At 48.4% G+C, this 16,080-nt stretch overlaps 1 protein-coding gene across 1 annotated transcript in view; it reads right to left on the minus strand.

Moving 5' to 3' along the window:
- Positions 1 to 6,912: 6,912 nt before the first annotated feature.
- Positions 6,913 to 16,080, minus strand: part of GOLGA5 (golgin A5) — a 38,189-nt gene continuing 29,021 nt past the window's right edge. Inside the window, exons 10-13 of the mRNA XM_089665633.1 lie at positions 13,313 to 13,538; positions 10,239 to 10,344; positions 10,073 to 10,136; positions 6,913 to 7,620 (exon numbers count right to left, since the gene is read on the minus strand). Coding sequence (XP_089521759.1) covers positions 7,540 to 7,620; positions 10,073 to 10,136; positions 10,239 to 10,344; positions 13,313 to 13,538 — 477 coding nt within the window. The 3' untranslated portion in view covers positions 6,913 to 7,539. The remainder of the gene's footprint in view (positions 7,621 to 10,072; positions 10,137 to 10,238; positions 10,345 to 13,312; positions 13,539 to 16,080) is intronic.

Consider the following 16,080-nt stretch of genomic DNA (forward strand, 5'->3'; position numbering starts at 1 on the left):
CATTTTTGGACTTTCTATGACCCAAAAAAAATTTGGGGGGTAAAAAAAAAAAAAACGCTAAAAAACACAAACGCGGAAAACCATGGGAAAACTCCACTAAACGCTAATGCAAAATGCAAAGTGTTCCTATGTGTCCGTGCGCACATAGACTGTAATCAACGTTTTTTGGTTGGAAAAATGTGACAAAACGCAGTAAAACGCCGCAGAGCCATACAAAGCAGTGTGCAGGAGCTGACGGGAGAGATCTGTATTGTTTACATACTGGTCTTTCCCCCGTCAGTGATACTTGGCAATTGCTGGGTGCCGGGGGGGAAGCACCGGCCAGGACCCGGTAACTGACAGCCGAGGCAGCCAATGGCAGCGTGGGTAGGGAGCGCGCCCCCTACCCGGAAATGCACAATCACTTATATATATGTGATTTTGCGCAGCTCTGCCACCCTGTAGCAGTATTTTTGCTATAGGGTGGCAGGAAATCAGTTAAAGGGCGCCCTGACTGAAAAAATGTTGAGAAACACCGATCTAGGGTGTATGTGAAAAATGTCAAAAGACAACAATCGGTTAAACAAGCTTTGTGGGTTTGGATCGCCTCGGATCTACTGCTGGATCCAACTTCTCTTCCGCACTTCCGCTTACGTCACCATCATTGAGGCCTACATGATCCGGCCCGGACATAGGGTAAGGGACGTGTTTTTAGAAGGAAATTAGTCACAGAAAAAGATTAACGAAAAACAAATTAAAAACTTTCCAAGATCCGGAGCGGGGAAAACAATTGATATTTTATTATTTTAATTTATTTACTAAAAGATTGCACTAGTCATGTGACAGCCCCCAAATGTTACACAGATTAAAGAAAAAAAAAAAACTATTTACATTTAAAATCTTACAAGTGCCAAAGAGTCTGAAAAGGTTCGGGATCTTCTAAATATTCTCTCCAGATTTACAGAGTCTCTGATAAATACAGTATATGTACTGAACAGCCACATAGGTGCTGCAGATTATTTTTCAAACCCTTGAAAATGTTTAATCGAATATATTTTCGTCAGCTTGGCTGCGGCAGGGATATGCTGTGTGCGCTGGGACAGTGTTGACCCGGGGATTGGTACGGGTAGGCGTGCGTCATCATGGACGTTGCTAGCCCAAGGATTGATTAGGTTACGTTGATCAGTAAGGGTAGATATGGACCATCTTGGGCGTTGCTGACCCAAGGATTAGTAAGGGTAGGCACATACCCATCTAGGGCACGACTGGCCCAAGGATCGGTGCGGGTAGAGGTGTGCAGTCTTGGATGTTGGTGGATCAAGGATAGGTAAGGGTAGGCACATACCCATCTAGGGCATGACTGGCCCAAGGATCGGTGCGGGTAGAGGTGTGCAGTCTTGGATGTTGGTGGATCAAGGATTGGTAAGGATAGGCACATAGCCATCTAGGGCATGACTGGCCCAAGGATCGGTGCGGGTAGAGGTGTGCAGTCTTGGATGTTGGTGACCCAAGGATTGGTAAAGGTAGGCACATACCCATCTAGGGCATGACTGGCCCAAGGATCGGTGCGGGTAGAGGTGTGCAGTCTTGGATGTTGGTGGATCAAGGATTGGCAAGAGTAGGCACATAGCCATCTAGGGCATAACTGGCCCAAGGATCGGTGCGGGTAGAGGTGTGCAGTCTTGGATGTTGGTGGATCAAGGATTGGTAAGGGTAAGCACATACCCATCTAGGGCATGACTGGCCCAAGGATCGGTGCAAGTAGAGGTGTGCAGTCTTGGATGTTGGTGGATCAAGGATTGGCAAGGGTAGGCACATACCCATCTAGGGCATGACTGGCCCAAGGATCGGTGAGGGTAGAGGTGTGCAGTCTTGGATGTGGCTGGCCCAAGGATAGGTAAGGGTAGGCACATACCCATCTAGGGCATGACTGGCCCAAGGATCGGTGCGGGTAGAGGTGTGCAGTCTTGGATGTTGGTGGATCAAGGATTGGCAAGAGTAGGCACATAGCCATCTAGGGCATAACTGGCCCAAGGATCGGTGCGGGTAGAGGTGTGCAGTCTTGGATGTTGGTGGATCAAGGATTGGTAAGGGTAAGCACATACCCATCTAGGGCATGACTGGCCCAAGGATCGGTGCAAGTAGAGGTGTGCAGTCTTGGATGTTGGTGGATCAAGGATTGGCAAGGGTAGGCACATACCCATCTAGGGCATGACTGGCCCAAGGATCGGTGAGGGTAGAGGTGTGCAGTCTTGGATGTGGCTGGCCCAAGGATAGGTAAGGGTAGGCACATACCCATCTAGGGCATGACTGGCCCAAGGATCGGTGAGGGTAGAGGTATGCAGTCTTGGATGTTGGTGGCCCAAGGATTAGTAAGGGTAGTCACATACCCATCTAGGGCATGGCTGGCCCAAGGATCGGTGCAAGTAGAGGTGTGCAGCTGCTGGTGAACTACAAGTTCCATCATGCCTCTGCGATTCATGCTTGTAACTGTCAGTTTTGCAATGCCTCATGGGACTTGTAGTTCTACAACAGCTGGAGGGCCACAGTTGCCCACCCCTGCTTTAAGCCATCCATTCCATTCCTCAGTCAGTGATTTCCAACTCTATGAAATGATCCTTCATAAAAGATATGGGCGATTATCTGATGATCAGTGGGCGCTGTTTACAAAAAAAAAAAACGTCACAAGACGTGGCTTCACTTATTCTGCCCGCCCTCTCACATGCAGGAAGAAGATAAACGAATAGAATTGAGAGTTGTGTTACTGTGAAGATAAAGCAGGACGATCTGATATCTGCAGAGAGAGGAAACCGGATCATTGAATTAAGCAAAGGTCCAAAGAAGAACTTTAACAAAAGCGGGGAAACGCCTAACCCCAGTGTTTAAAGTGAACCTGTCATGAAGAAACAGTCAGTACTAGGCAATAGAACACAAGCCCTCTGCTTGTCCAGTGTGCCCCGGGTACAGGGCGTGTGCAAAGAGAGAAGCCGGTCCGTGCCGCCATCGCTCAGGCGCTGTTCAGACGGGTATCAGCTTGTATAAGAGCAGCATTGCGGATCCATTTACAGTACCCCTCAGTTCCAGTTTGAGGACATTAGCCCCTTTGCACCGGCACCTCCCGGCCCTCTAAGAGCCGGGAGGCAGGACGGAGTTTTAGGGTCATGTAACCGCCGTGATTCGCTGTCACATGATCGGAAAGGTCCAGATCGCAAGGGGAGATCGGGACCTTTCCGTGAGTCACGGACATATGTGCTGGGAGCGCGCAGGGAGCATGCTGTCAGCACATATGTCCGTGACTCACGGAAAGGTCCCGATCTCCCCTTGCGATCTGGACCTTTCCGATCATGTGACCGCCGTGACAGCGAATCACAGCGGCTCGGCATCAAGGCCCAGACACAAGGAGCCTGCATATGTGTGCGCTTAAAATCTAGGGGTTAAACCAGGTGCGGACTGATAGCTCATGGGGCCCCCGGGCAATAGGGGATCATGGGGCCCGTGTCCTCACCCACACTTAAACCACATCCAAAAAAGCCTATGAATGGTACCAGGGGCATCTCATGGGGCCCCCTACTGACCCCGGGCCCTCGGGCAGTCTCCGAGTTCCCAAATGGTCAGTCCGCCCCTGGGTTAAACACAGATCAGTGCTTCAACATTGCAGGAGGTTTGTTGAATGCCTGCTAGTTGCTTGTTTAAATTGACCATCAGCACCCCCTTGATCGCTTGCCCTCCAAAGGATTCCCCCCCTTCCTGACCAGGCCATTCTTTGCGTTACGGCGCTGCGTTACTTTAACTGACAATTGCGTGGTCATGCAACGCTGCACCCAAATTAAATTTTAAATTTTTACCCACAAATAGAGCTTTCTTTCAGGACTTTATCACCTCTGTGGTTTTTATTTTTTGTGCTATAAACATAAAAAGACCAACAATTTTGAAATAAAAAAAAAAACAGTATTTTTGACTTTTTGCCATGAAAACGTCCAATAAAAAAAATGTAAAAAATCGAATTTCGTCATAAATTTAGGCCAAAACGTATTCTGCACCGTGTGTTTGCTAAAAACAAATCCCAATACGTGGAAATGAATTGGTTTACGTAACAGTCATAACGTTTACAAATGGCGGTATATATACTGGAATTTTAATACACTTTTTTTATATACTAGTAATGGCGGCGATCAGTGACTTATAGCGGGACTGCGGCGGGCATTCTGACACTGGGGGGGGGGACTGACTTGGTGTCACTGACATCCCCAGTGACACCAATACAGTGATTAGTGCTAATCAAAAGCACTAACACTGTACTAATGGCACTGGGCAGGAAGGGGGTAACATCTGTGGCAATCAAAGGGTTAACTGTGCGCTGTGTGTGTCTTACTAGGGAGACATGCTGTGCAGAGGGATAACAAGCAACATGTCCTGGCTGACAGGGGAGAGATCGGTTTTGTTTACACGCAGGTCTCTCCCGTCAGCTTTGCACAGCGATCGCCGGGTGCGGGAGGGGAATCCTCCGGCCGGGACCCGGTGATTGACATGCCTAGCTGCCAATGGTGGCGCAGGCAGAGCGATCCCTACCTGGAAATGCAAATCACACATATATATATATATTTATTATACACATACATACACACACACACGTAATTTTACAATAGAGTCCGCTCTGTAGCAGTAATCCTGCTGTAGGGCAAAGTTAAACCTCCAGCCTCTTGTCAGTCTTTCCTTTAGTAGGAAAAGTGAAAATGTCTCTTTAAATCCTCCCTCCGGGCTCCCCTCCAGTCTTTCACATATGTACTGGCTCCTCCCATTTAGCCTTGCACAGGTGTATCGGCTCCTCCCCTTCAGGCCTGCACATGTGTATCGGCTGCTCCCCTTCAGGCCTGCACATGTGTATCGGCTCCTCCCCTTCAGGCCTGCACATGTGTATCGGCTCCTCCCCTTCAGGCCTGCACATGTGTACCGGCTCCTCCCCTTCAGGCCTGCACATGTGTACCGGCTCCTCCCCTTCAGGCCTGCACAGGTGTACCGGCTCCTCCCCTTCAGGCCTGCACAGGTGTACCGGCTCCTCCCCTTCAGGCCTGCACAGGTGTACCGGCTCCTCCCCTTCAGGCCTGCACAGGTGTACCGGCTCCTCCCCTTCAGGCCTGCACAGGTGTACCGGCTCCTCCCCTTCAGGCCTGCACAGGTGTACCGGCTCCTCCCCTTCAGGCCTGCACAGGTGTACCGGCTCCTCCCCTTCAGGCCTGCACAGGTGTACCGGCTCCTCCCCTTCAGTCTTGCACAGGTGTACCGGCTCCTCCCCTTCAGTCTTGCACAGGTGTACCGGCTCCTCCCCTTCAGTCTTGCACAGGTGTACCGGCTCCTCCCCTTCAGTCTTGCACAGGTGTACCGGCTCCTCCCCTTCAGTCTTGCACAGGTGTACCGGCTCCTCCCCTTCAGTCTTGCACAGGTGTACCGGCTCCTCCCCTTCAGTCTTGCACAGGTGTACCGGCTCCTCCCCTTCAGTCTTGCACAGGTGTACCGGCTCCTCCCCTTCAGTCTTGCACAGGTGTACCGGCTCCTCCCCTTCAGTCTTGCACAGGTGTACCGGCTCCTCCCCTTCAGTCTTGCACAGGTGTACCGGCTCCTCCCCTTCAGTCTTGCACAGGTGTACCGGCTCCTCCCCTTCAGTCTTGCACAGGTGTACCGGCTCCTCCCCTTCAGTTAAAAGGTAATATCTAATAATGTCATTAGAATGAAGTTGCTAGAGGGAGGAGGAAGCAGGGAAGGCAAAAGAAGCAGAACACACTCTGGGGGTGGATTTACTAAGGCCAAATACACTGTGTACTCTGCAAGTGCAGTTGCTGCAGAGCTTATCAAATGAGGTCAAACTTGATTTTGCAAAGAATACCCAATCATGTGCAAGGAACATTCACTATATCCGCTGTCCCCGCACCCCGCATTCACTATATCCGCTGTCCCCGGACCCCGCATTCACTATATCCGCTCTCCCCGGACCCCGCATTCACTATATCCGCTCTCCCCGGACCCCGCATTCCCTATATCCGCTCTCCCCGGACCCCGCATTCACTATATCCGCTCTCCCCGGACCCCAAATTCACTATATCCGCTCTCCCCGGACCCCGCATTCACTATATCCCCTCTCCCCGGACCCCGCATTCACTATATCCGCTCTCCCCGGACCCCACATTCGCTATATCCGCTCTCCCCGGACCCCGCATTCGCTATATCCGCTCTCCCCGGACCCCGCATTCGCTCTCCCCGGACCCTGCATTCACTATATCCGCTCTCCTCGGACCCCGCATTCACTATATCCGCTGTCCCCGGACCCCGCATTCACTATATCCGCTGTCCCCGGACCCTGCATTCACTATATCCACTGTCCCCAGACCCCGCATTCGCTATATCCGCTCTCCCCGGACCCCGCATTCACTATATCCGCTCTCCCCGGACCCCGCATTCACTATATCCGCTTTCCCTGGACCCCGCATACACTATATCAGCTCTCCCCGGACCCCGCATTCACTATATCTGCTCTCCCACAGTACACAGAACATGGAAATGCAATTATTTTAGTAAATATAAACTGCTAAATCCCTTTTCTCATCAGCAGTATAGAGCAGTCTTGTGACTTCTATCAGTGTCCAGCAGAGCACTGGTTACAGCTTGTAGGAGGAGTTTTCTTTCTGCTCTAGGAGCATGCAGAACCCCTGACCCTCTGTCTGGACAGTGCTGATTGGCCCTGTGCTGATCACACGCACTCTTCCAAGAAAAAAAAAAAACCTCTCTAGCAATACACACTAAACTGACCACATGTGGAGAACGGCTACAGGTTCAGTCTGTCTTATCAGCGTAGACATTTGAACAAGAGGAGGATCAGAGAAGACAGGATCAAACCGTCCTTTTTACACAAGGCAGAGGATTAACCCCTTAGGTCCCACAGCGAGTATAACAAGCGTGCTTTCCTGATTTTATGGTTGGTAGTAACACTTTAACATCCCCACACTGGAACGGAAGGTTGTTTTGAGGTTTTGTTTCTTAAGGTCTCACTGGGGCCGCTTGCTGAAATCTTTACAAATGCGTGGTTGTGCTCAGTGCTCTGATACCAGCTAACCCCCGTGTGAGCAGGACCTTCGTAATGGGTTTTTAGGTGATCTTTAAACCTTTTGCACCGCTCATTAAAGTAACACATTAAGGGGGTTATTTACTAAAACTGCACGGTGCAAAATCTGGTGCAGCTCAGCTCAGAAACCAATCAGCTTCCAGGTTTTATCATCACAGCTGCATTGATCAAGCTGAAGGTAGAAGCTGATTGGCTCCCGTGCACAGCTGCCCCAGATTCTGACTGCTCCAGTTTTAGTAAATCCCCCCCCCCCCAGTGTACGAGGAAACCTGGTCAGTAATGAAATCTACCCCTGTAGCGGTTCTAGAGGAAAGGTCTGTGGATGGCAGTGTGCGGGTCTCAGTGGGAAGTGATGCGTTGCCTAGGCTAGCCGGAAGGTTCCGCTGCTGTGATATAGAGATCAGTCCTAAAACAGCTGAACAACCGCAGCAATGCAAGTCTCACGGCTATTTCCCGGAGGGGTGATCATGGTGCATTTCTGGGGTGTAGGTCAGAAGTACAATCATCACCCAAAGGTGCAGGAGCGCCTGAAATACAAAAAGAAAAAATTGAATCATTAGAAATTTTCATTTTTTTTATTTTTTCTTAATTTATTTTATTTTTATTTTACACACCCCCTCCCTGTCTCTGCAATAGGTCTTGTGACAGGGGGGAATTCAACTCATTGGCCGCCTCATTTGTAGTGTGTCCATGTGAGTCTGAACTGTGTCCCCAATGTAAGGGATATTCTTCCCACTGACCCCCAATGTAAGGAGCATTCTTCCCACTGACCTCCAATGTAAGGGACATTCTTCCCACTGACCCCCAATGTAAGGGACATTCTTCCCACTGACCCCCAATGTAAGGGACATTCTTCCCACTGACCCCCAATGTAAGGGACATTCTTCCCACTGACCCCCAATGTAAGGGACATTCTTCCCACTGACCTCCAATGTAAGGGACATTCTTCCCACTGATCACCAATGTAAGGGGCATTCTTTCCACTGACCCCCCAATGTAAGGAGCATTCTTCCCACTGATCACCAATGTAAGAGACATTCTTCCCACTGACTACCAATGTAAGGAGCATTCTTCCCACTGACCCCCAATGTAAGGGACATTCTTTCCACTGACCCCCAATGTAAGGGACACTCTTCCCACTGACCCCCAATGTAAGGGACACTCTTCCCACTGACCACCAATGTAAGGGACACTCTTCCCACTGACCCCCAATGTAAGGAGCATTCTTCCCACTGACCCCCAATGTAAGGAACGTTCTTCCCACTGACCCCCAATGTAAGGGACGTTCTTCCCACTGACCCCCAATGTAAGGGACGTTCTTCCCACTGACCCCCAATGTAAGGGACGTTCTTCCCACTGACCCCCAATGTAAGGGACATTCTTCCCACTGACCCCCAATGTAAGGGACATTCTTCCCACTGACCCCCAATGTAAGGGACATTCTTCCCACTGACCCCCAATGTAAGGGACATTCTTCCCACTGACCCCCAATGTAAGGGACATTCTTCCCACTGACCCCCAATGTAAGGGACATTCTTCCCACTGACCCCCAATGTAAGGGACATTCTTCCCACTGACCCCCAATGTAAGGGACATTCTTCCCACTGACCCCCAATGTAAGGGACACTCTTCCCACTGACCCCCAATGTAAGGGACATTCTTCCCACTGACCCCCAATGTAAGGGACATTCTTCCCACTGACCACCAATGTAAGGGACATTCTTTCCACTGACCCCCAATGTAAGGAGCATTCTTCCCACTGACCCCCAATGTAAGGGACATTCTTCCCACTGACCACCAATGTAAGGGACATTCTTCCCACTGACCACCAATGTAAGGGACATTCTTCCCACTGACCACCAATGTAAGGGACATTCTTCCCACTGACCACCAATGTAAGGGACATTCTTCCCACTGACCCCCAATGTAAGGGACATTCTTCCCACTGAGCTCCAATGTAAGGGACATTCTTCCCACTGACCCCCAATGTAAGGGACATTCTTCCCACTGACCCCCATTGTAAGGGACATTCTTCCCACTGACCCCCAATGTAAGGGACATTCTTCCCACTGACCCCCAATGTAAGGGACATTCTTCCCACTGACCCCCAATGTAAGGGACATTCTTCCCACTGACCCCCAATGTAAGGAACATTCTTCCCACTGATCACCAATGTAAGGGACATTCTTCCCACTGACCACCAATGTAAGGAGCATTCTTCCCACTGACCACCAATGTAAGGGACATTCTTCCCACTGACCCCCAATGTAAGGAACATTCTTCCCACTGACCCCCAATGTAAGGGACATTCTTCCCACTGACCACCAATGTAAGGGACATTCTTCCCACTGACCACCAATGTAAGGGACATTCTTCCCACTGACCACCAATGTATTTTTTTTTTATTTTTTTATTTATTTTTATTTTACACACCCCCTCCCTATCTCTGCAATATGTCTTGTGACGGGGGGAATTCGACTCGTTGGTCGCCTTGTTTGTAGTGCGTCCATGTCAGTCTGAACTGTGTCTACAAGCGTGGCAGCCCACTTTTATTGAAAAAGTAAAAGTTCATAAACAATTTCCCACGCAAGGGAACTTTCACCAACAAAACTATGGAAAATGCTAAGTCACCTGGTATTAGATAATGTGACAATGTCCCTTTAACCCCTCACGCTCCTGAGGATTCCGCCCCCCCCCCCCCCCTTCCTGACTAGGCCATCTTTTGCGTTACTTTAACTGACAATTGCGCGGTCATGCAATGCTGTACCCAAGTGAAATTTATGTCCTTTTTTCCCCCACGAATTGAGCTTTCGGTGGTTTATGGGTACCAAGATAGTCCATTCTCTTTTTTTTGTAGGGTCCCCCCCCCCCCACCCTCCTTTCTTCTATATATAGTCACTGTTGGACGATGGTACCGCCATATTTTTCCTCTAGTTGCTAATTATTGTGAGGCTTCTCATTTATTTACACTCTACTTACCATATAAATAATAATAAATACTCGAGCGATAGGATATCTTCTCAGGAAAACGCCGAGACGGATACTGAAAGAGAGAAAAAAAACAAAAGTCCAGTTTAAGGAACACTCCGACCAAACAGCTAACATTACAGTACAGTTGAAGTAAGACTGAATAATGGATCAGTACCTAAACTGGTCTATGGTGGTCGCAGCTTTCCGGACCCTGCCGTACACGCCGGCCATGTTTGTGTCCGAGTCGCTGAACAAAACTGGGACACTTCTTAGACGGGCACCTAGGAAAGGCAGGAGAGAGTTCAGTACCACGGATGAGCTGAGACACGGACTGTGAGTGAGAAGCAATGGACCACTTGAGCTTTATCTGCAGGATATTCTAGAACAGCCATTCTTAACCAGAGTCCATGGAATCCTAGGGTTCCTCTAGAGGTGGCTACGGGTTCCCTGAGCAATTAGTCATTTCTGTCTCTCGGATACGTTCCCACTGACACCACTGATCTATTCCTTTTCAGCTATCTGTAAGGGGAGCATTCTTCCTACTGACCCCCAATGTAAGGGACATTCTTCCTACTGACCCCCAATGTAAGGGACATTCTTCCTACTGACCCCCAATGTAAGGGACATTCTTCCCACTGACCCCCAATGTAAGGGACATTCTTCGTACTGACCCCCAATGTAAGGGACATTCTTCCCACTGACCACCAATGTAAGGGACATTCTTCTCACTGACCACCAATGTAAGGGACATTCTTCTCACTGACCACCAATGTAAGGGACATTCTTCTCACTGACCACCAATGTAAGGGACATTCTTCCCACTGACCCCCAATGTAAGAGACATTCTTCCCACTGACCCCCAATGTAAGGGGCATTCTTCCCACTGACCCCCAATGTAAGGGGCATTCTTCCCACTGACCCCCAATGTAAGGGGCATTCTTCCCACTGACCCCCAATGTAAGGGGCATTCTTCCCACTGACCCCCAATGTAAGGGGCATTCTTCCCACTGACCCCCAATGTAAGGGGCATTCTTCCCACTGACCCCCAATGTAAGGGGCATTCTTCCCACTGACCCCCAATGTAAGGGACATTCTTCCCACTGACCCCCAATGTAAGGGGCATTCTTCCCACTGACCCCCAATGTAAGGGGCATTCTTCCCACTGACCCCCAATGTAAGGGGCATTCTTCCCACTGACCCCCAATGTAAGGGGCATTCTTCCCACTGACCCCCAATGTAAGGGACATTCGTCCCACTGATCACCAATGTAAGGGACATTCTTCCCACAGACCCCCAATGTAAGGGACATTCTTCCCACTGACCCCCCAATGTAAGGGGCATTCTTCCCACTGACCCCCAATGTAAGGGATATTCTTCCCACTGACCACCAATGTAAGGGACATTCTTCCCACTGACCACCAATGTAAGGACATTCTTCCCACTGACCCCCCAATGTAAGGGGCATTCTTCCCACTGACCCCCAATGTAAGGGACATTCTTCTCTCTGAGCACCAATGTAAGGGACATTCTTCCCACTGACCCTCAATGTAAGGGGCATTCTTCCCACTGATCCCCAATGTAAGGAGCATTCTTCCCACTGACCCCCAATGTAAGGAGCATTCTTCCCACTGACCTCCAATGTAAGGAGCATTCTTCCCACTGACCCCCAATGTAAGAAGCATTCTTCCCACTGACTCCCAACGTAAGGGGCATTCTTCCCACTGACCCCCAACGTAAGGGACATTCTTCCCACTGACCCCCAATGTAAGGGACATTCTTCACACTGACCACCAATGTAAGGGACATTCTTCCCTCTGACCCCCAATGTAAGGGGTATTCTTCCCACTGACCCCCAATGTAAGGGGTATTCTTCCCACTGACCCCCAATGTAAGGGGCATTCTTCCCACTGATCCCCAATGTAAGGGACATTCTTCCTACTGACCCCCAATGTAAGTAACATTCTTCCCACTGACCCCCAATGTAAGGGACATTCTTCCCACTGACCCCCCAATGTAAGGGACATTTTTCCCACTGACCCCCAATGTAAGGGACATTCTGGTTAGCTCCTGTGTCAGGATTACCTCTCCCATGATTCCATGCCCCCAGCCCATAATGCACATGTGTGCCTACTCTAATAGCACCAGGTAACCTCCTGCGACATAACTACAGGTCCCATGATTCCTCACTCCCAACCCATAATGTGTATCTGTGCCCCCTCTGACTGATCTACATCAGGTTCCTCTTCTCAAACCTTTGTAGTCCTGGCTGGCAGAGCACATGTGAGGGTGGCTACAATGGGGGCTCCAGGGAAGACAAGCAAGGCAGTGTAGTCACCCTCTAGGTGAAAATATCAGGGACACAGATGTTGGTGTAAGACTGTTCTGCAGAAGGGGATAGCAGCAACAGAAGTACATGAGATAAGATGCTACATTTACAATTTGCTATTGAGAGTTTATTAAAGTGATTCTAAAGGCTTTTTTTGTTTCTTTAAAATAACAACCATGTCTATACTTACCTGCTCTGTGTAGTGGAATTGCACAGAGCAGCCCCGATCCTCCTCTTCTCAGACCCCTCGCTGGCGCTTCTGGCCCCTCCTCCTTGCCGAGTGCCCCCAAGCTGCTTGCTCTGGGGGTACTCGTGCGTGCTTGCTCCCGAGCCATCTCTGTGTATCTATCAGACACACAGAGCACGGCTTAGTCCCGCCCCCTCCTCACTGGCAGTAACTAACAGCGGTGGGAGCCAATGGCTCCTGATGCTGTGTCTCAGCCAATGAGGAGGCAGAGACCAGGGAGAGCTTCTGCTCTCCTGCACATTGCTGAATTGGGATCGGGCTCAGGTGAGTATGGGGGGGGGCACATTGAAGATTTTTTGTTTTCATGCATACACTGTATGATGGTAAATAACCTTCAAGCTTTAGAACCACTTTTACATTTGTGGACAATTTTATGTCTCTCTGAATCGTTGGGGAGACTTTCTGGATTTCCTGGTGATACCAAGATGAGAAACAGGGGGAGCCATTGTCTCTGGGGGCAAAAAAAACATTAATCAGAAGTTCCAACCCCTCCCCACTTTACAGTGAATACTTTTTTTTTTTGTGCTCCTACTGAAATCATTTCCAAATCTCCCTCAATAGAGAAACACAAAGCAATCAATAAACACCCCGATGACAGAAGCTCTTCTCCTTTCCCGCTCATTCCATATGGAATAAAAACTTTTGTCTTTAACTCCTATGAGGCTCATGAACGTACCATCTCCACTGTCCACGACGGACATATTGATGGCGGACCCTCCCCCTCCGCTCCCCTGGGTGGTCTTCATCTGATTTTCCAGCCTCTCCAGCTGATAGACCAGCGAGTTCTTCTCGGTGCTCAGACTCTCCAGCATGGTCTGTTTCTGGATCAGGGTCTCGGTCAGTTGGTGCAGCCGGTTCTCCAGCTCCGTCTGACTGCTGCTGCTCAGCGCTTTGTTCGTAAGCTGGAAAATAAAGGCAGAATTACATCAGAGGAGGTTCCGCCATCAAACTGCATCCAGCAAACAGCCATCCAACCCGTAGGGACTCCAGTATTCGTAGGCCAGAAAGCAAGATGGCGGATATCGCTCCTAGAATGGTGCCACCAAGGGGAGACGGTGACAGCAAGGCAAGGACTGCATGGGTTGGTTCTTAACCAATTCAATACCGGGCAATTTTACACCTTCCTGCCCAGGCCAGTTTTCAGGTTTCAGCGCTCTCACACTTTGAATGACAATTGTGCGGTCATACAACATTGTACCCAAACTAAAATTTTATCATTTTCTTCACACAACTAGAGCTTTCTTTTGGTGGTATTTAGTCACCGCTGGGGTTTTTATTTTTTGCTAAATTAACAAAAAAAGACCAAACATTTTGAAAAAAACACATTTTTCTTTGTTTCTGTTATAAAAGTTTACAAATAAATAATTGTTCTTCATAAATTTAGGCCGAGATGTATTCTGCTACATGTCTTTGGTGAAAATAACCCAAATTAGGATGTATTATTTAGTTTGTAGGAAAGTTATAGAGTTCACAAACTATGGTATAGATCTGATTATTGATCAATCCTGAAGTACTGACAGCCAATCTAATTTCTTGAGGTCCAAGAATGTCAGAACAGCATAGATATCCCCCAAATGTCAGGACAGTACAGATATCCCCCACATGTCAGGACAGTACAGATATCCCCCAAATGTCAGGACAGGACAGATATCCCCCAAATGTCAGAACAGTACAGATATCCCCCAAATGTCAGCACAGTACAGATATCCCCCAAATGTCAGCACAGTACAGATATCCCCCAAATGTCAGCACAGTACAGATATCCCCCAAATGTCAGGACAGTACAGATATCCCCCAAATGTCAGGACAGTACAGATATCCCCCAAATGTCAGAACAGTATAGATATCCCCCAAATGTCAGGACAGTACAGATATCCCCCAAATGTCAGAACAGTATAGATATCCCCCAAATGTCAGAACAGTACAGATATCCCCCAAATGTCACAGATATCCCCCAAATGTCACAGATATCCCCCAAATGTCAGCACAGTACAGATATCCCCCAAATGTCAGGACAGTACAGATATCCCCCAAATGTCAGAACAGTACAGATATCCCCCAAATGTCACAGATATCCCCCAAATGTCACAGATATCCCCCAAATGTCAGCACAGTACAGATATCCCCCAAATGTCAGGACAGTACAGATATCCCCCAAATGTCAGAACAGTACAGATATCCCCCAAATGTCAGAACAGTATAGATATCCCCCAAATGTCAGAACAGTACAGATATCCCCCAAATGTCACAGATATCCCCCAAATGTCAGCACAGTACAGATATCCCCCAAATGTCAGGACAGTACAGATATCCCCCAAATGTCAGAACAGTACAGATATCCCCCAAATGTCACAGATATCCCCCAAATGTCAGCACAGTACAGATATCCCCCAAATGTCAGGACAGTACAGATATCCCCCAAATGTCAGGACAGTACAGATATCCCCAAATTACCCCTTTTTGCAGAGTAGACAGTCCGACGTACTTCATAAGAGGCATGGCGAGTTTTTTGAAGTTGTATTTTTTTGTCATAATTTTTCCGAAAATGAAAAAATGAAAAAAATTATTTTCACTATTTTTTTTTTTACATACTGTCACCAGTGCAGTACAGCGTCATCATATAACTGGCATGGCGGGTGATCAGGGACACTGACTGGTGACAGTATAAAAAAAAAAATATATATATTTTTTTTAATTTTTTTTTATATTTAATTTTTTATTACTTTTTTTTTATTTTTTTTAAGATTTTTTTTCATATTTTACTATGACCAAAATAGTACAATGTTACCATAGTAACACTGTACTACTTTGGGGAAGTGATCAGTATTTTTTTTTTTTTTTTTTTTTTTTACACAATTTGCTTATAGCAAAGAATTACTTTGCTATAAGCAAGCATTTACCTGAATGAAATCGATTCATTCAGCATTATTTTTTTTTTTTTTGTGCTTAGCTGTGATTTGGTCACAGCTAATCACATGACATGTGCATGTGATTAGCTGTGACCATTCACAGCTAGGCACTAGTATACAATGGATGGCATCATGAATGAAGCCATCCATTGTATACAACTGTCATGTGACCTGCTGTGATTGGTCACAGCAGGTCACATGGTACCAGCAACGGGAGCCGGTACTCGGATCTGTCATCGGCCGTGTCCGAGGTGCACGGCCGGTGACAGATCGCACTGCTGCGCCGCTCTGCACTAGCGCAAACGGCGCATGTGCGGGAGCACGCCAAATGGCGTGCACCCGGAATGGAGGAGCACATCTGAAGCCGCCAAACGGCCATTGGCCGGGCGGCTAATGGTTAAAAGGGAACCTCAAGCTCTGTGCATGTTTCTGGTAGAGTCATTAGACAACAAGATGGATGAGGATTCTGGGAATACAAGCCCAGAAACTATATAACGTTCAGGTGTATCTACAGCCAACTTTTTTTTTTTTTTTT

Source organism: Staurois parvus, unplaced genomic scaffold (assembly GCF_062004578.1).
Source record: "Staurois parvus isolate SC_StPar_1 unplaced genomic scaffold, SC_StPar_1.0 ptg002279l, whole genome shotgun sequence".
In the NCBI taxonomy this organism is placed as follows: domain Eukaryota; kingdom Metazoa; phylum Chordata; class Amphibia; order Anura; family Ranidae; genus Staurois; species Staurois parvus.